Source organism: Durio zibethinus, chromosome 18 (genome assembly GCF_047325235.1).
Source record: "Durio zibethinus cultivar Kanyao isolate XHJ-2024 chromosome 18, ASM4732523v1, whole genome shotgun sequence".
Classification (NCBI taxonomy): Eukaryota; Viridiplantae; Streptophyta; class Magnoliopsida; order Malvales; family Malvaceae; genus Durio; species Durio zibethinus.
In genome coordinates this window covers 18,224,547-18,245,096 of record NC_143179.1, presented here as the reverse complement: position 1 = coordinate 18,245,096, position 20,550 = coordinate 18,224,547, and the positions used below count along the sequence as shown (strand labels likewise).

General features: G+C 30.5%; 2 protein-coding genes across 2 annotated transcripts; one reads left to right on the top strand and one right to left on the bottom strand.

The window, feature by feature from the left end:
* The first annotated feature begins 15,901 nt into the window (after window positions 1-15,901).
* Window positions 15,902-18,012, top strand: LOC111300657 (violaxanthin de-epoxidase-like protein). The gene is made up of 2 exons (XM_022896279.2): window positions 15,902-16,288; window positions 16,428-18,012. Exons 1-2 carry the CDS (start codon window positions 15,917-15,919, stop codon window positions 17,736-17,738), a joined length of 1,683 nt encoding a protein of 560 aa, XP_022752014.2. The 5' UTR covers window positions 15,902-15,916; the 3' UTR covers window positions 17,739-18,012.
* A 242-nt stretch (window positions 18,013-18,254) lies between these two features.
* Window positions 18,255-20,172, bottom strand: LOC111300656 (glucan endo-1,3-beta-glucosidase 8-like). Its single transcript, XM_022896278.2, has 2 exons — window positions 19,597-20,172; window positions 18,255-19,458 (listed from the first exon to the last, which is right to left on the bottom strand). The coding sequence occupies exons 1-2, from the start codon at window positions 20,139-20,141 to the stop codon at window positions 18,357-18,359; spliced, it is 1,647 nt and encodes a 548-aa protein (XP_022752013.2). The 5' UTR covers window positions 20,142-20,172; the 3' UTR covers window positions 18,255-18,356.
* Window positions 20,173-20,550: the final 378 nt, after the last annotated feature.

Here is a 20,550-nt window from a genome sequence, read left to right as displayed (position 1 = left end):
CTTTGAAATTTTGGAAGTGAATATTTAAATTTTTTAAATGAATATCCTTAACTTTTGGGTGTGAATCTTTAAAATTTTTTACTTACAATCTTTAAATTCTAGAGGTGAACCTTGAAATTTTTGACGTGAATCCATGAATTTTTTATATGAAACTTTAAAATTTGGATGTGAATCACTAAAAAAATCTTTTGAATATGAATATTTGAATCTTGTATATGAATTACAGTTTGTAAATCTTTACAATGATGAAATTCCTGTGAACTTGAATCTTATGTGAATCTAAAAATTTTGAAAGTTCTTGCAAAACTAAAATTCTTACGAATCTAAAAGTCTCGCAAAGCTTTGAGCTATTAAGAAATTGAAAAGCCTAAAAATCTTGAAATTCTTGCAAATTTGAAAATTCTTATGAATCTAAATTCTTACGAATCTTTGAATTCTTGCAAACTTGAAATTTTTGTGAATCTGAAAGTTTTACAAGTCTTTGAGTTCTTGCGAAACTGAAATTTTTGCGAACCTAAAATTCTTGCGAATTTTAATTCTTGTGAATTTGAAAATTCTTGTGAACTTAGAACCTTTGTGAATTTGGAATCTCTGCAAAACTTGAAACCTTTGCAAATTCAGAATCTCTACGAAACTTAAAATCTTTACAAATTTAGAACCTTTGCGAAACTTGAAATCTTTGTAAATCTAAAACCTTTGAGAATCTTGCAAGTTTTGTAAATTTTGGAATCTTTCAACTCTTGTTATGGAACCTTACAAATCTTTAAATGTTTAAGAAATTTTGAATTTAATGACGAACCTTTGAATTTTCAAATTGTGAATCTTTGAATTTCAAGCTAAAAATTTTGAAAATTTCTAAACTTGAGCAAAATAAATGTCTTTTGACATTTCCTAATTAAAGTTTTTAAAGTTGTTTAGCTACTATATAAAGGAGCGCATTTCTTAATTTAAAGTTGTTGAGCCTCTATTTAGAAAAGTTTTTAAAAATTTTTTGAAAGTCACGTCTCTATTTAGAGGATTCTTTTTTTTTTTAAAAAAAAAAGTGGACTTTTTTTTTAAAAAAAAAGAATGGACTGATGTAGTGGATATCCTGCCTTTGTGCAATTTTTGTTTCACAAAAATGCACAAACAAGGGCAATTGTAGATACTTCATTTTATTCGAGAGGTTTTGTGGAATTAAAAAGAGCCTTCAATTGTAAATAGAGCCTCGATTGGGAAGTTTTAGGCCCAATAAGATAAAAGCCCAAAAATTCTAATTCTAATTTTAACTTAAATATGATTTTTGATTTGGTTTTGGTTTTATTTTATTTTACATTTTTTAGTCAAAGTTAAAAAAGGTCAAAAGTAAAAAATCAAAAATAAAAAAATCAAATGAGAAGGAAACGAGATTTTTGCAAGAAAATCTTAATTTAATCTTTGAGTTTAATTTTTGATTCCTAAATCATTGAAAAAAGGAAAGAAATAAAATCACAGAGTTAATTCACAAAACTCAAATCAAATCCTAGATCCAATTGAGATTGATCTACTTTCCCAATTAAAGGGATTCAATCCCTATAAACAAACCAGCAAGCACACACGAGAAAGAGGAAACAGAGAACAGTAAACAAGAATAAATCAAAATTTTTTGGGTTTTTAATTTTAAGAGGTTTATTGTGTCATTGAAATCAGTTTAGGGATTTAAAATTCATAGGGTTTGATTTTTTTTTTTGTTGTTGGTTTTTAGATATTGATTGAAGTTTTTGGTTTTGATTGATTAGAAATTAGAGTTCTGGTTCTGGGTTTGTTTTCTTAAAATTAGTTTCTAGTTTGAATTTGCTTTTGGATTTGGCTATGATTCTGTGTTTTGATTATGGATTTTAGTTTTTTTTTTTTAATATGGGATTTTTGGATTATGGGGAGTTTCTGGGTTTAAATTCAAACTCTAGGTTTTTCTAGCTTTTTTTCATTGAATATTCTGGTTGTATTTGAATTTTTCAGCAAAGTTTACAATGGTTGAGAGGTTTACGATGGTCGATTTCTAGGTTTATTGGTTTTTTCTGAAAAAGTTTGAAGTTACTGATGGTTGGTTGAATTTCTTGATGTTTGAATATACGTATTTGGCTAAAAATTAGGGAGAGTTTAAGTTTTCAGGTTGAATCTTAGAGAGAGGTCAGAGCACAATCAAGCTAAAAAGAGAGAGCCTAGCCATTCTGAAAAAAAAAATAATTTTGTGCCTTTTATATCAAGGCAAAACAACATCATTTTGGTAAGGGGCTAACGTGAACCTACGTGGATCTGCATCTTGACCCATCTGGTGACCCACTTGATTCACAGATTTTTTTTTCTTTTTATTTTTCATTTTGATTTTTTTTATTATTTTCCATTTTTTGATTTCTACTGGGTTTTATTATTATCATCATCATCATCATCATTATTTGTATTTTAATTGTCAATTAAATTTTAAAAAAATGAAAAAAGAAATTTGGTAAGATTATTTATGATTTTCTTTTATTACCTTATGGCATGATATTTATATTATTGCATGATGTTATTTGCATGATAATTTTTGTATGATAAATTTTTGTTTACTTTAATAAAATTTTTTTTGAATTAAAAATGTTTTCAAAAAATTTTTTTTTTCAATCTTACCAAACTATTGGAAAATTTAAATTTTGAATTAAGTTTTACTAAACTATTGGAGGACTTAATAAATTTTCTTTAAAAAATAGTTTTTAAAATTCTACCTATATATTGAAAGATAATTCTTGATAGAAAATCTTACAAACATATTATAAGATATTTTTAAAAATAAATTATTTCTTTATAAAAATTAGATTTTGATTGGTTATCACAAATAAAAGTTTTTTGCATAAAAATTAAATGAATTCGATGACAGAGCCTCTTCAGAGTGAGACAGTAGTCTCTACGAATACTTCTGAGGTGAAAAAGTTATTTTAAATTGCTACCAAACTATTGAAGTAATTTTGAAATTAATTGTCAATAATTAAATTATTTGACAAATTATAAAGATATTTAAAGTGTTGGATAACTTGGAATCAAACTGGTATCATTCTTTAGATGGACACTGTGAGGGTGTTATAACTTTTTTCATGCATAATCGTACTCTTAAACCTAAAATCTGATTTTATAAACTAGAATCTATCTTTTAAAGATACTCAAACTAGTTTGAAATTTCTCTTTAAAATATGTTAGATTCAGTTAAGTAGATAATCATACTTAAACAAAAAATATTGGTGGCAACTTTTAAGTCTATGTTTAATAATAGGTCCATGGATCTATACATTATAACAAAGATGATAGTCAAGCATTACTTGCAATCTTCATGTCCAATCCTCCACACCTTCTTTGGCTATTGTAGCTCCAATCACCACAATGAGGGGCACAATAAAGCTAGGTGTTGAATATGATGCCAATGGACTAAATGAAATACAAGCAATAACAAGAAAGTATATATTTGAAACCTTCCAAAACTACTTAAAAAATGACTTGGACAAAAATTAGCTGCTATATACTTAGTAGTGAAAACATAATTTCCTTTACACTTTATTCGAATTTGCTTTTGACTATCAAATTCATTAAATACACCACTATTAAATACCTTTTTTAATTTCCCTATCAAGTTCATTACAAACATTTACATCCTTAATATCGCCTGATACTAAGCAATATTTAAAAGGGGAAAACCAGAAAACCTTTTAACAGTTATCATATGTAATGTCTCAATGATAAAAATAAATTGTTACATCCTAGACCTTAGAAAGCTTAATTATCCATCTTTTTTCTTAATTGGAGCTAGAAAAATCAAAGCCAATTCTCATTGCTAGTTTTTGTAAGACTGGAAAACCTGAAGTTGCACTTGGATTTTTAAAAAATGCTACAAATCTAGAAGCTTTAAGGCCTAATGTTGTTACTTATACTGCTACGTTAAGCATTTTTAATATGTTAAGTAAATTTAAAGAACCTTGTGATTTGGTTTCTTGGATAAAAAAAGAAAGGCTGGATGGTTGGATAATTACTGAGAGCTTCAGTAATAATATCCTAGCTTAGAGTAACACAAGAATTATCAATGAAAAACAATAGAAAATGTAATACTTAGAAGATAAACACTATTTTAAAATCCAAACAACAATTCCACCAATTCACAACCACATCTTCAAATTCCAACCAATAAAAAAAAAGAATTGATGAATGAAAGTAGACATCCATCCATGACAAATCAAATTCAAACATCCAACTTTTTCCAGTTAATTTTTTTTTCAAATACCCAAAAAATAAATGGACAAACTAAAACAATATAAACCAAAAACAAAAAAAAATCGCCAAAATAAAATCACACTCACACAACTAATAGCTTATGGGTAATTCTTTCCAAATACATGCAAACCAAAAAAAAAAAAACAAAGTCTTACCTAAAAACTGAAACAAATCCAAACAAATGAAGATGAAGTCTTGAAAATTAAATGAAACAAAACTGCACAAAATAAAAATAAAAAATTCAATCGTCTCAAATAATATGGATTGGAAAAATCAAATAATAACAATTATAAATTCAGTTTAAAAAAAAAAAAGAAAAAATAACAAAGATGCCATACCGAAGCCAAAAGAGAGAAAGGAACGTTGAAAAAATTGCAAAACAAAATAGAGGAAAAGAAAGCTGTAAAAAATCAAAGGAAATGATGGATATTGTCATTTCTTCCTAAATTATTTCTTAGTTATATTTTATGACAGATGGCATGGCCATCAATTCTAAGTTGGGGATAGCTTTTGTTGTTTTTATAGATATGAAATAAAAAAAAAGCATAGGTGTTTTAATTTCTTAATTACCTTTTTCAAGTTGTTAAAATAAGGACACTAACTCACATTTTTCAAAGATTAAAAGGGTTGGTAGTTAGCAAGCAAAGAAAGCTTACATCTAAACATTTAAAGTTTTATTGTGAGTTGTGAAGATGTTAAGCAAATCCTGTTTCAGTGACCATTTTAATCTATATTGGCTATCATAATGGTTTTAGGCACCACTAGATGAAAATTTTTAAAAAAATTTTAAAACAAAAAGAGTCACCACCAATCTTTTTTTTTAGGTGGAATTGATCACCTAAAAATTTAATCTTTTTAATAAAATAATAACACAAGTTCAAAGTTTATAAAAAAGATATTTAGTCTACGAAAACAGGCTGGGTTTGAGGGTCAGTTATGTATGGGGAAAGATTAATACCCCCATAACGCCCGTTTTAAAAATGGTACCAACTGATTGTATGATAAAAATGGTTTTAATTCCAATATTTAAAAATGATTCCTTTAAATTTTAGTTTTATAAAAAATCTTTTTTTATTTTTTATTTAGAAATAAGATGAAAATCTTTAGTATCAAAACATTTTTTAATTCTCTAATATCTACATAGAATTTCAAAAAATATTTCTTTATTTGGGACTTTCATACTAATTCCTTAAAAATTTCACATAATATTGCTTTATAAAAAATAATTATTAAAAAGCCTTAAAATATCTAGGAAATGTCTCAATAATTATTTCTACTCAAGAATATTAATTTTTTATTTTTAAAATAATTCTTTTAGTAAAAAACACCACTTATTAATTTTTTTTTTAAAATAATGAAATGCAGGCATATATCATATGAATCAAATGTATTACTCAAATGTAAGTTAAATGTAGGCAATCAATCAATTAAATTAAATATGTATTTAAATTTCATTCATTTTATTTAGGAATAAGATGTGAATTTTTAGTATTGAAATATTTTTTAATTCTCTAATATCTGATAGAATTTTAAAAAATATTTCTCTCTTTAGAATTCTCACGATATTATTTAAAATCTAGCGTAATATTCTTTTATGAAAAGTAGTTATTAAAAAAGCCTTCAAATATCTAGGTAGGGTCTCTATGATTATTTTCATGTTAGCATATTAACCATTATTTTAGAAAAAAATTATTTTTAAAATTTATCAATTACTAATTCACATTTTTTTTATTTCAAGTCATAATGTAATAAGAAATAAATAAATAATGCAAATACAATAATTAACCAATTTGACCTATCTTATATGCATTTAATCTTATTTTTTATCTTGATCTCTTTTTTTTTTAAGACAAATTAGAGGTGAAAAATTTTTATTTTATTTTTGTTATTATTTTTATTTTTATTATTCTGTGAAGAAAATTTTCATTTAATTCTTCAATATTTAGACGAAATTTAAAAAAATTAATCATTCAAAACATGATTTGAATTTCTTTCAATATCTAGGCAGAGTTTCCAAAATCATTTTTATTTAAAAATATTATCTTATATTTTATTTTTTAAATAATAATAATAATTAAAAACCACAAACATTCATATTTTTTTTTATTTTGGTCTAGACATTATTCTTTAATTTGAAACAAACAAATAAAAAAATCATTAAAGTGAAAAGCCCAAATTCATTAACAATATACCTTACTTGGGTTTCAACCCAATAGCATGAGTAAAGGCCCAAATGAAGTTAGCTTTTGGGTTAAGATTAGCCAAATCGAGTTAGATCAAATCTGATGAAGCCTTGCATGGGTCTAAGTGGGTTAGGTTGGATCAAGTCGACTCAATTCTATCTTCTTTTTTTTTAAACACTATAAAACTTATCCTTTTTTTTTTCAATTCATTTCAACTTTTCATTTAAAAAAAAAATCTTCTTTCAAAAATTTCAACCATCAAACCTTGAAAAACCTAGTGCTGGCCAAACACGGTTACTGTCGTCATCACTCTTTACTGTTGCCCTTATTAGTTGGCTTCGTTTAGCCTTCAAAACATAACCATAAGCTCTTATCGACTTCTTCGTCACTGATATGAGCTTAGATTCCTCAAAATCAGACCTCAAAGTTTTATATCTACATAAAAAATCTAAAACTTTAAGTGACTAAAAATCTTTCCTCTGTTGTCCAACCATTCTAGATTTTTAGTATATGGTTCCTCTGTCTTAACCTTGCTTTCTATTATCTCTGATTGCCTAAAAGTCCCTCATTGTCTTAAGCCACTTTTCATATCGTCGTTCTTTTGTTGCCACTTATAAGCTAGAAAACACCCATTTTCTCGTCTTATAAGTTTAAAAGATCTAAGTTAAATCTACCTAAAAACTCCCCTAAGAGCTAAACTCTCCATACTAGAAATCCATCTGTTTTTAGCTTCTCTCTCTTTTTTTTTGTTTCAATGCTACTTCTCCTTACTCTAGGGGATGTGTTATGTTTTTTCTTTTTTTCTTTTATTTTTTTAACAAAAGGTTTTCTAGTAGTTTAGGTCTCTTAATAGTGAGAAAAAAAAATTTTTTTGGCAAAAAAGATCATGGTGGTAAATTTGGGTTATTTTGGGCAATATTATTTTTGGTGGCTATGGTAGATGATGTTTTAAGGACTGGATTATAGGGATTGAGGGGGTCTTGGTTGGGTTAGCTTTGGGTATGGTGGACTAGTGGTTCCCATGAGGCTTGGCTTGGTGGAGGTAGCTTGGTGATGGTAAGAGAGTGGCCTTCGATTGCTAGTGAAGGGGAAGTTGCTTGGCATAGGTGAAGGTGGTTGGAATGGTGGTTTAGGGCTTAGTTGGTGGAGGGTTATGGCGAATATTGGTTTTAATAGAGCTTAGGAAATGGGTGTCTGCTGGTTTGTGTGATGGTGTTCTTAGCTCTAGACAATAAGTTTAAGGTAAGGAAGAACTATAATAGTGTGTTTTGATTGGTTTTTTTTATGGAAACTGGATAAGGAAATGGGATTTTTGTTCTTGTTGAATGGTGATTGAAGGCTATTTCAAGTGGGAATTAAAGGTTGTTTTTAGTTAAGGTTAAGCTTTGTGTATACAACAAGGTTGTGATGCTAGTGAAATGAGAGACGTTAGGATTGCCAGGCTTATGATCTTTTTTCTGTGTTTCCCTTCCTTAGTCGAATGCCTTTTTTGGTTCTTTTATCTCTGAATTCTCATAATGAACAAAATCGTAAGGTAGTGTATGGTAATGAAGCTTATTGCTCCTTAGAGGTATAATCAAGTTGAGTCAAGCTAATACAGTGAAAAGCTCGAGCTCGAACTCGACTCCCAGCTCGTGACTCAATACTTGGCTCGAACTCGATCGAGTTTCATTTTTTTAGCTCGAGCTTGATTCGTGATCGAAATCAAGCTACTCAAGCTCGCTCGATTAATATATAAAAAAAGCTCGATTTTTATACTAAAAAAGAGCTTAATTATTTGTGCTTGAGCTCGAACTCGAGCTCGAGATCTTTTACAACTATTTTTTATCAAACCTAATAGATATTATATTTTAAGATAATAACAATAATAATAGCAACAACAACAATAACAATAATAATAACTTACACAATAACCAAATCCAAGCAAATAAAAGTCTTATCAAATGATTCAAATACAACACATAAATATAAGACATAATGAAACTTATAAATTAAAGTACTAATTGGAAGATATTAAATAGCCAAGCAAATAAGTCTATAAATAAATTACAACAAACCAACAACAATACATATGCTACCTTCATAATATTATATCTTCAAATGAACATTGGGCTCATATTGTTTTTCAACAAACCTACACAAAAGAATAATTACAAAACAAACAAATTATAATTAACAATAAGAATAATACTAAAAGCACCTATGTAAGAAAAAGATTGTAATATTATTACAATGATCAATAACTTTAAATTTTTAACATTAGCATCAACATGGATTTTATCTTGTCAGTTACCTTATAATCAAAGCAGAAAAATATAAACAATGTCTTGTTAAGTGCCTTAACATGAGTTTCTGTCATTAGTTAACCTATGGTTCGTAAACTATAATGCAAAAAGCTCAATCTAGACTAGCTACCACCTATTTTTTTTTAGTAATATTGTGACAAATTAAAGGTATTTAATAATAATATTTCATACTTGTATAAAAGACATTAGATATCCTCACTTTAAGAGATTTTGAGTGCAATCTCAATTGATTTCTTCTTTTTTTATATAGAGAAAGTAAAAAAAAATAATAGTTAAAAATTAGATTAAAGCAATGATAGTCACCCAATAACAAAATAATAATAATAAAAAAACTCACTTTGTTTTTTTTCTTCACTCCATGAAGATTCTAACACCAATCTCCTCCACAAAGTAATATTTGCACTGTGTCGAGAGATAAAGAAGCACGATAAGTATCAATAACTCTACCTCCTGCACTAAAGGTAACCTCTGAAGCCACTATAGTGATAGGAATAGCAAGTATATCCCGAGCCATCTTAGATAAAATACAGTACTTTAAAGTGCTCGCTTTTCACCATTCCAAAACATCAAACTTAGTGGAATCTCCTTCATAGATAAAGTAGCCCTCAGCTAGGTAGACATCTAGATTAGATTGTTGTGGTTGAGTAGTTTCAACTAATTTTACACAATTTACAAATTCAAACCAACCAAAAGAAGAAGCTTCTATGTTCATACCACTAATATCACTATCATGCACTTGAATTTTAGTACTATGCTCATTGTCAAATTGATACTCACGAGCATATTACTTATAAATCTCATAAAGGGCATTTTAAACTCTAGCAATATTTTCTCTTGCTTCTTTATTTGGGTACATTCGAGGAAAGCAAAACTCAACCACCCTCATTTTGCACCTTGGATCCAAGATAACTGCTATAGCCATTAACAAATTACATTCTCTCCAATACTTATCAAATTTACTTTTTATCTTACGAACCATTGCTTGAACAAATTCATTGTAATCATTCATCCTTTTATCCAACAACACTTTCACATGATAAACTTCATTCATAAATAGGTTTGAAGTTGGATAATCACTTCCAGATATGATTTTAGTGGCTAAATTAAAAACTTTTAAAATCTCATAAACTTTTTTCACTTTTTCCCCATCTTCATGACTTAGAAAACATTTATAACGAGATTCTCGTTCTTTGAGTCTTGTAAACACTTTTTTGAATTTGATTGCAGTCGACAACATCTCGAATATTGAATTCAAATGTGTTTTACAATCAAGAATGAATTTTCTATTAGGCAACTGTAACTGCTATACTATGTCAAAAAATGAGTTAAGTCTTACCTTATTTTAATTAATAAAACTGACACTTTCATGAACATCACCAATCACATTCTTAATCTCAGAAAAGGTCATCTTGAATCATGAGATTTAAGATGTGCACACAACATCGAACATGAAATAATTTTTCTCCACAAAGCAACTTTCTATTTCTTGAAAAAGTGTCTTTAAGAATTTTAATCGTCACATTATTGCTTGAAGTATTATCCACAAAAAGTGCAAACACTTTGTTTTCAATTCTCCATTCCTTTAGACACTTAAAAATACAATCGATAATCTCAACACCGCGATGAGGATGAGGTATGTGAATAAAGCTAATAACAAACTTTTGCAATCTCCAATTAGAATCTATAAAGTGTGCTAAGAATCATGTACTCAATCTTTTGATTACTTGATTTCCATAAATCTGTTGTCAAACTAATCTTACTAACAATATTCAATAGTGCCTTTAATTTTTTTTTTTCTGCTTCATAAACTTGCATGCAATCCTTTTTAATATTATTGCGTGATATCTTTTCTCATTCAGGCATTTCACATTTTTACATAATGTTAAAACCTTTTTCTTCTATAATCGAAAAAGGATGCTCATGCATAAGTATCTAATGTGCAGCTACCTCTCTCATCTTTGTCATATCAAACTTGTCATCTGTGAGAGTAGATAGTATCTGTACATCACCACAGGTGTCTATTGGTTGAAAGTTAATCATTTGTTGTTGATTCTAAAAAAATTTTCGCTTAACATAAGTTATTAAATGCCTCTTAAATTGAGTTGTTCTTTTACTTGCATTTATTGCTAGTTTCTTCTTGTAATGGACATACTTTCTTTTTTTAGAACTATTAGAAAAAGTGACTTCTTTGAACTCCAACCAAACAACAAATGTCTTTTACCTTTTTTTCTCATTACCTTCTTCACACTTTTCAGGGGTTAGCATCATCATATTCTCTATCATTATCATTAGTGACTAGTGTTTTATCTATGTTACCATCAGTGGCATCTAAAGCTTCATTCATTGAATCATTACCATCATCTGACACAATTCAGCTAGCAAAAAAATTTATTGTTGGCTGAATTAGTATAAAAGAGATATTCAGTGTGGTTGATGACATGTTTAGTTTCCTATAACAAAAAAAAGACAAATTAAAATAATAATTCAATTTTGAGATCAAACAATAATACAAACAAATTGTTAGAAACATGTGCAGTAAATTTTTTTTGCGAAAGACATGCCAAACAAGTTGTGAGAACAAATTATTGGAAGAGTATGGAATTTTATTCTTTGGGAAAATATACTAATATTGTAGGAATTTTAATAAATTTAAGATTACCTACTTCAATAATAATTTGAATTTTTAACTGTCACTAAAAGTACTGATATAGTGCAATCACTAGCACAGAAGTAAGATGTAAAGTATGAGAAATTATCAAAATTAATGTGAAGAGCAAGGCATGGATAAGACAGCATTGACCTTTAGACTTTCTTTTCACCTCATTACTATAGGTTCAAAATGTGGAGTGCTAGCACTTCGAGAAAGTAAGGGGGAAAAACTCAAATGGTATGTCTAATTTATTCCTGTTACTTTCATCTCTTATAAGTAAAATAAAGGTAGTCCACTTGCCTACTTAAGGTTTTTGATCAAAGTAGAAATTGAATGCTTTATTGAGGCTAATTATAAAGCAACCAAAAATGGCTGATGATCTAATGCCAAGATATAGGGAAACCAGTAAATGTATTGTACAACGTTTAGTCCAAGGATGCATAAGTTGCTTACTAAAGAAACTGTGGTGAGTTACAATTACAGCCTAAACTAAAGGAGAGGAATATGACTTACCCTATAAGATATCTCTGAACTAGACATAAGATATCTTTGAACTAGACACTAATGTTTGTGTGTATGTGTACACGTTCTTTAAAGGCTACACACTACACTAACAAAACTACTTATATTACCACAACCTAAGTTTAAACTCCTTTTTATTTTAATATATGTTCAATAACAGCATGATTATTGTACAATATAAAACAGAAAAGACATGATGAATCCATAAAAGTTGTGAAACTTACTTATACATGTAATACTTGAACTTTTGGCTCCTTATAAAATCTTTCTCTCATTCTTCAAGCTACAAGACAGAAAACACAAAAAAAATCATTAAACCAGACAATAGAAACAAATTAATACAGCATCATAGCAAAGAAAGATTTTATATACAAGATCACTTTCATATATAAGCTCGTAACAAATCGAAGAAAGGCACTTCAAAGCACAATTCTCCTTTGCTGTTGATGAAGACTTGCATTGCACAATCCATTGATTCCATAATCAAATAGAATAAAATACAATAATCAGTACAAGTAAAAAAAATCTTCTTGAAAATTATTACATCCTACTAAGTATCAAAACCCAAAATTTCCATATCCATTTATCGTCTTCACTTAAAAAGAAAAAAGAAAAAAAATACAAGTCCCTCTAATGGAGGAGAATAAAAGTTGAATTGAGAAAAGAATCAAAAACACAAATAAAGTCCATTAAAATAGTTAATACAAATAACTCTATCTAAGATTTAATTAAATATTATGCAAGAATATTAAAAAAAAAAAAATAGATTTATTTCAATTCAAATAAGCAAAAATTCAGCCTAATTAACTAAAAATATAAAAACCCAAAATTAAAGGAGAAAATAGAAAATACCCACCTATTGATATCAGCATAACATTCACTCTTATTTTTCTTAATCTTATAATCCTATGAATCACCATTAAAACCAACCAAGTACGAACAAAACACAACGAAAGGAAAAAAAATCAAATTAAAAGGAAAAAAAAAAGAGAAATTGGGTGTACTATTATGAATTGCAATGGACTATCTAAAATTCGATCTAGCCCAAATCCTTTTTCCCAACTGCTATTCGAATCTCGATATTTGGAATTGAAAGCAAGACCAACGAGCCCTCAGTCAAGCAAAAGACTTAGGACTTTGAATTGGGAACCGCTAGAATTCGAAGCTCTTTCAAGTCCTCTAGGCACAAAGAAACTAAACACTACACTATTATTTCTATCTCTCTAGTTTGAATGCTTTGATGCTCTTAATAGAGAGCGTAGTTCCAACATAATCCTAATTAGAGAATTGCTTGTACTTAATCACTGCTTAAACCCTCGATAAAACTAGCAGGATGAAAAAGTGTCGTTAAGTGAGATGAGAGAGACGAAGACAAAAAGTGAAAAAAAAAAGAGGGAAAGAAAAAAAATAAAATTTTAGGGTTTTTTAGGTTAAGGGTAAAAAAATAATTTTATAAATGAAATAATAAAAATATATATAATAGAAAAGCTCGATTAGTCTTGCGAGCTATTCAAGTCGAGTACTAATATGCTCGAATTCGGCTCGTTCAATAAGTCGAGTTACTCCAGCTCGAGCTCGGTTCGATAATTATTGAATCAAATTCAAGTTTTAATCGAATCGAATCCGAGTAGCTTGCAAGTACTAATGTATCATTTATACCCCTATTGCTCCTGATTGTAGGGTAGTGGATCTAGTTGTAGTGTTGCCAGTTTTAATTGTCTTCTTTCTTTTTTTTTATTTTGTTTTTTTTTGTTTTATAAATTTTTTATTTCATTAAAATAATTAAATCTAAGCATAAAATTGGGCCTTTAAATTTTAGGTTTTAAATTTTGCTTTTGGACTTTGGGCTTTTAAGGCCCTATGACTTAATTTCAAATTGTCCCAAATTGAATTAGACTAGACTTTGGTCCATGTAAAATAAAATAAATGATTAATTCGAAACAAACGCATACGAATTCAATTCAATTTTAACACTTAAGCTAGCCCAAGTAAGAATGTTGACACCAAACACTAAAAATCGAACAAATTTGAATAAACTTGAACAAAATTAGGTGTGTATAGTGGCTTACATTGTCCCTCAAATATCCAGATAGTGAGTGGTGCTCTACCGGCTGAAACTTTACTTTTTTTCATAATTTTTTCCTTTTCCCTTCCTTTGAACAACTCACTTTATAATGCTCCATTTTTTCAACTATCATATTTATATCTTCACAAACTTGTTCCACATTGCCTATCTTTCTACTTCAAACAAATAACAATTTATCAACTAAAAAACAACCCATAATTCATTTAAATAAGGTTATCCAGATATTTTTTTAAAAAATAAAATCTTTTATCCAACTCAACTGTGAAAGTATGAAACTCCTTTGACAAAAACCACCAACTTAAACGTAAGGCTATTTTTCAAATGGAACTACTATATCAATTCCATTCACTCAAGCTATCTCTACTTGTCCATTCCAAAGATACCAAAATTCAAACAAAGATATTAGACCTACTAATTTTTACAATATAGTACCGTGTTTAGCTTGAGAATGAGATTGCAAAGCATTTTCAGAGCCAAATGACCTGTACAAGTTTTAAAGATAAACAATATTTATTACAAATGCAAACCAAAATAATAATAATTGGTTTAAAATATTTAATAAGAAAAACTGAAGAAGAAACTAACCTACTGCAAAACTTGCAAGGAATGATGAACTATTTGACTTTGGAGTCTGTTTCACCTAACCAGTGGCAACATATGCTCTTCTAGTTTGTTTTGAAGGGTGAAGGATTATAGTATGTTCACCCACTTTCTTGCCATCCACACCAAGGACTTGCAACTCTTTAACAATGTAAATTTCAATTGAAAAAATAAAAAACTAACAATAGAAAAATGAACTAGAAAAGAGAATCAGAAAATGGTAAGGAATGAATTTTATAATTTGATGAAATGAGATCTTTCATTAGGCATTAGCAATCAACTCCTCTAGAAGAGCACAAATGGAAAAGAAAATCTACTTGTTTTTTTAGGAATAACAATCTTTGCTTCTTTTTTTTTTGAAGTAATGATTTTTATAAACAACTTTATAGATCTCTTTTTGCTTGGTCCAGCCTAAGGTAAACCACTCACTAGGAATAACAAAGTAAAAACTCAACTGAAAACTAGTTAAATTTTTAACCTTCAAAGTCATAAATGACAAATCTAAAACATATGTCCTTACCTTCCATGTTTGTTATAACAATCTCTGGATAAAAAAAAAATCCACATTTCATCTAAGATTTGCAAAACCAAAGTCAAATATAAGGATAAAGGAAAAAATAGAGATGTTTTGAAGTAAAACAACTTCTTTTGCATAGACCTATGCCATCTTTCAATCTCTCACACAGTAAAAAAAAATCTTAAAATAAAAAAATGAAATAATATGAAAAATCGTACATGTGGTGCAAGCATTCATGCAGTATAGTCATACATGCGGTCTCTCAATCTCTTTCAAAAGAAAAAAAGTAAAAACCAAATAAAAATCTCAAAATAAAAAAAATTAAACAATATAAAAAATATACTAATCAATGTATGCATTCAAACTATAAAAGAAAAGAGCCAGAATGAAAAAGAAATTCCTTTTTCTTCTTTTTCTTTCCTAATCTCATGTTCTTTCAATTTTCTTCTCTTTCATTTTTACGGTATTTTAGAACTTTTTTTATATTTTATTAATTTTTTAATTTCAAAATTATCTTTAAAATTATTTTTTAAGATAAATATGAGTTGTGTGTTAATTGAGAGAAAAAAAGAGTTTTTGTATTATGTATTGACAATAAATATAATATTTTATTAATTTTCAAAATTATAACAACTTAATGTACATGCAACAATTTTATAAGTATTACTACAGAATTTTAAAATTTTCACTGAAAAATTTTAATATTTTCAGATTATTTATATGACCTACAATGAAAACGCGCCACGTTGCTAACTGCAATTCTAGCAGATTGAAGAAAGCGTGTTCCACATACCATGAATGAAACAATATTTGTGGCGTCATTTGGACCGTAGCGTGCAACTCTTACTCTTACCTTGCAAAGTCATGAGTTTGTGTCTGGAACCTCCACCACTGCCCAATCCCAAAACCGGTGCTCAACTCAAACGCCGGTTCACTTCTATTCGCACCGGTTTACCTCAATCAAACCACCACCGGACAGCCTCTAGTTTTTCACTTTATCCGACTTTCCGCTCAAGAGCTACTGTTTCTGCAGTTTTGAAGACGAAGGAAGAGGGAAAAAGTGCGCTGACGGAGCAAGCGGAGCCGCCTGTGAGCGTAGTAGCGGTGGTTGGTGAAGGAAGCGTCAGTCCATTAAAATGCGCCACGTGGGAAGAGGTTATGCGGCACACCGTAAGTGCTACTTTTTTTTAAAAAATATTTGGGATTTTCATGAAATTTTATTTTCATTTAATAAGAACTATTTTTGAATTAATGGGGAAAGTTTTTAGAGAACTATTTTTGGACTTGTATATCTTTTCTTACTGAACAGGCGAAAAGACTGAAATGGGTAGATGAAGGATATGAAATGGTTGTTTTCACTGACAATTTCCATCAATCCAATGATCAAACAGCCGTGAATCTGCAAAAGGAATTGCTTTCTGCAGATATTCTGGTGGTTGTAGCTGTTTCAAACCAGGATTCAGTGAAATGGATTCAGACCAATAGCAAAAACATCCCTAATATAATCTGCTTTGAATCCAATCTGGATTTAGTTAACAAATTAGGAGGCTCTTATGTCCATAGTGAAATAAAAGGGGGCTTCTTTGACAAAATAGTGGGAATGTCTCGGCTGAAGAAAACAAATGAAACAATGGAAGTTGTGCAAACTGTATCTGAGGCTTGGGACCGACGTAATTCTGATGATATAAGGTTCTGTTTGTTGGTTATTATCAATGCTTATATTCGGCCAGTCCCTATCTTGAAGAACTTGAGAGCAAAGGGTTTTTCTACCCTGAATTGCATGGTGAAAAATTGTGGACCTCAGATATTGGATTGCCTTATGGATCCAAATTGTAGGAAAGCTCTCCAATGCTTGAATAAATGCAGTCCAGTAGATCAGGTGTGCAATTATCGATGTATTGCTTCATATGAAAGTCCGAAACTAGAAGCATTTTCTCTGTGTGTTCTTCAGAAAAATAATTGTCTTGATTTAGATGCAATGATCCCTGAAAAGCCATATGTGCAGCCTATGCTTAAGTTTCGAGGAAAGGACTTGTGCTATGAAACTGCTGAAGATATATTTGTTGGTTGGTTGGGGAGTTTGGATTGGAGTTGGCGAGTTGTGGCAGGCCAGAACCCAGCTTATGATCAATTTCCATGCCAGTACCAGCTATTTTACAGGGGGAAGGCAAAGGGATCATTTTGGTATGAGCCAGTTTTTCAGGTTAAAACTTTGGACGGAGAAATGATTTGGAGGAGGCGTAAATATCGTGTCAAGAGAGGAAAAGTTCCTGGGACATTTTACTTCAGTGTCTTGGATAATGGGGTTGTGTCAAATGAGTTTTGGACAATTGTGGATGTATCTGACGACTTTAGTTGGGGTTTGTTTCATTACCATGGGGCAGCTCGAGTTGCAGGACAGTCATATACTGGTGCTGTGCTTGTTAGTCCAGATGGAGCATACCCAAAACAGACAGAGGGCAGTAGATTATCTTCCGCTTTGGAAAAATGTGGAATTAAGGAGTGGGAATTATATACAGTTGATAATTGTTCATGCCAAGATCCTCCATTGGGAATTCCAGAAGGGTCAAGTTTACATTCTATGGTTGATGTAGAACACCAGGGTTGGGCTTCTGTTTAAGGATGGCCAAATGCTTGAACATTGCTGCTCAATTCTAATGGCAATTAGATGGCTTGCTAATTTGCAGGGATATATACAGCCAGGTTAGTGAATTTTCCCCAGGACAGGTGACTTGCAAGTTAGAAAATGATATTTCAGTGATATGCATTCTTTTTCTTTTATTTATTACAGAAGTGAAAAATATACCTGAAAATTTGTCGCGAATGAAAGTAACATAACATTTTTCTGATATCAGTTTAATGTATCTATATGATCCGAAGAAGTTTATTTTCAATTCTGCATGCATTGCAAGTAATCTAGGAACTGAACTTAGTTTTTAGTCCAAATAGCTGTTTGAAGATCCCTTTTGATCTATACTAAAGGAAGAAGAAAGTTATTCATCTGTTTTGTTGGAAGTCATCCATGCGAGTCACAAGCATCACTTCTATAATAAATTTACTTCTTTCACTCGTTTACTTGAATAAACATACCGTAAGTTTGAATTTTTTTAAGGCAAATTCTGAAATTTTAGCATAAATATCATTAAATTAATTAAAAAAGGTTAGAAAGGGAATTGCACTAACAATATTCTACATTCCAAACTCTCTCGTTATATGATTTATAGTTTGATTCTCAATCTTACACCAATATGAACAAGCTCATTAATGAAACGAGGGCAGCAATTGCTCTATATGCAAAACTCAGCCTCTTCTCTCCGCCACTCACTATTTGAATTGGGAATTTGCAATTCTGTGTTGATGGATCTACCGTTACGATCTTGGCTAAACCCTCGAATTTACAGGCTTCAACATCTTGGTCATTGGTTTGGTAGTAACTGTTAAAAGCATACGAGATCCTACGCGTATTGTCCAGATTGTAACAGGATGCACCTTCCTGCAAGCATGAGCAATCGGCATGGCTGCATGCCCAACTCATCTGGTTAGGCAACACTTCCTGGTCCATGGCATCCTTTTCATAAACGCACCATTGGTTAGGCAAGTATTGTACCCCCTTAGCAGCCACTAATGCCTTGTCATTTCCACCGCCAGAAAAGTCCATTGGGAATTTGGGTTTCCCATCAAAGTAAAAAATCCCCCAATGCCTCTCGAAATAACCTGGTTCAATACTCTTCATATCCTCATCAAACAAACCGAATAAGTAGACTTCCATTTTCCCAGGACGAAGTGGGGTTCCCTTGTTACTGGCTAATTTTTTGAAGAGACCATCATAAAACTTCTTAGCATTGTCCTTGGTTGCTGTTTTGTGGCCATCTGTTGGCCATCCAACTTCCCCAACGATGATCTTCAGATCTGGGACGCCGACCTTTTTCAATGCCCGAACAAGAGTGTCATAGTTTGCGTCAAAAACGTTGTCATACTGAACATTTTTGTCATTGATCGGGTGACCTCCATTAAAGAATGCAAAATCTTGAGGGAAATTACTATTTAGGTAGAGACTAAGGAAAGGATATATGTTGACGGTAAATGGGCATCCATTTTCGTTGTAATAACGCACAATTTGGGTCATCAGATCCTCTATGTCGTCGCGGAAAACTCCGTCGGATGGTTTGTTTGAACCCGATTGATAAACATCAGCATTAAGAGGTATTGTTGCTTTGATTTTGTTTCCTACACCTGCATCATTTAGGGCCTTCTGAATGTTTTTCAATGCTGGGAATGTTTGTTTTGTAAATGAACCATTGTAGCTACCCAAGAATGGCTCATTTCCAACAGCTACGTACCTGCAAAGTCACACAATTGGATTTTTTTTTTTTTTTTTTAGATTTTCCTTTTTGTTTGGGCATTTTGGGACTTTGATGTAGAGAAATGCAGAGTGGAAGCGATACAGTTGGATCAAAAAATGAAAACAATTAACTTACTTGATGTTGACACCCCCATCATGAAGATGGCTGGTGAGATTTTCTTTGACCCAATCCTTGGCAGCACGGTGGTCATCGGCCAAGTTTTGTAGCTGCTCATTAGGAATCCCAAGCGTGACCTCAATGCCAGTTCCAGAAAAGTAACCTACCGTCCAAGAATCTGAATCGAAAAGCTTAACCCTTTTCACGCCATTGTCTTTGAGCAGACGCACCACAATGCTAGGATGCAATGGGTGCGAGGACATCACACCCCAATTCACACCAATGTTCTCTGCAACAACAACACCAGCTGCAACCAGGATCAAGGCACAGGTCCATAGGAAGGCCATGGCTCGAGCCATATGGTTCGTGCCAATTCTTCCGGACAGAATGGAAAATGAAAATTTTTGCTTCGGCACGAAACAAATTGCTAGAAAAAAAATGTACGTAGGAGAATTTCTTAACGGTTGATATATATTAACTATGGCGAAACGATAATTTAGAAAGTGGCGGGCGTTGTCTGATGCACTGCCAGACAAGACATTCAAGGAGTTCGTTAGTAGCATAACTGATTTTGTAATTTTAGTTTGTCTCAACAAAATTTTGAGCAATAAAAAGAAAATTTACCAATAAGGGATTGTTTCTGTGGGTGAGTTAATTGGCTTTTATAGTAAAATATTAAATTTATATTTGATATATTATCAATGTATAAATATAATATATTATAAGTCACCACATCACTATTTTATTTTAACATAATTAATATTTAGATTTTAAAAATATTTATTTTTTAATTTTTTAATTTTTAGGTGTCAATCTATGATATACTGACAATATGTAACACTATATCTAGATGCATTGAGAGTGTTATTAAATTTTTTAATAACCATACATGCACCAAAAAAAAGGTCTCCACCATACACTCTGCTCTCCCTCATCACAAGAAATCTTAGCTAAATTATGAGCAAAACAATT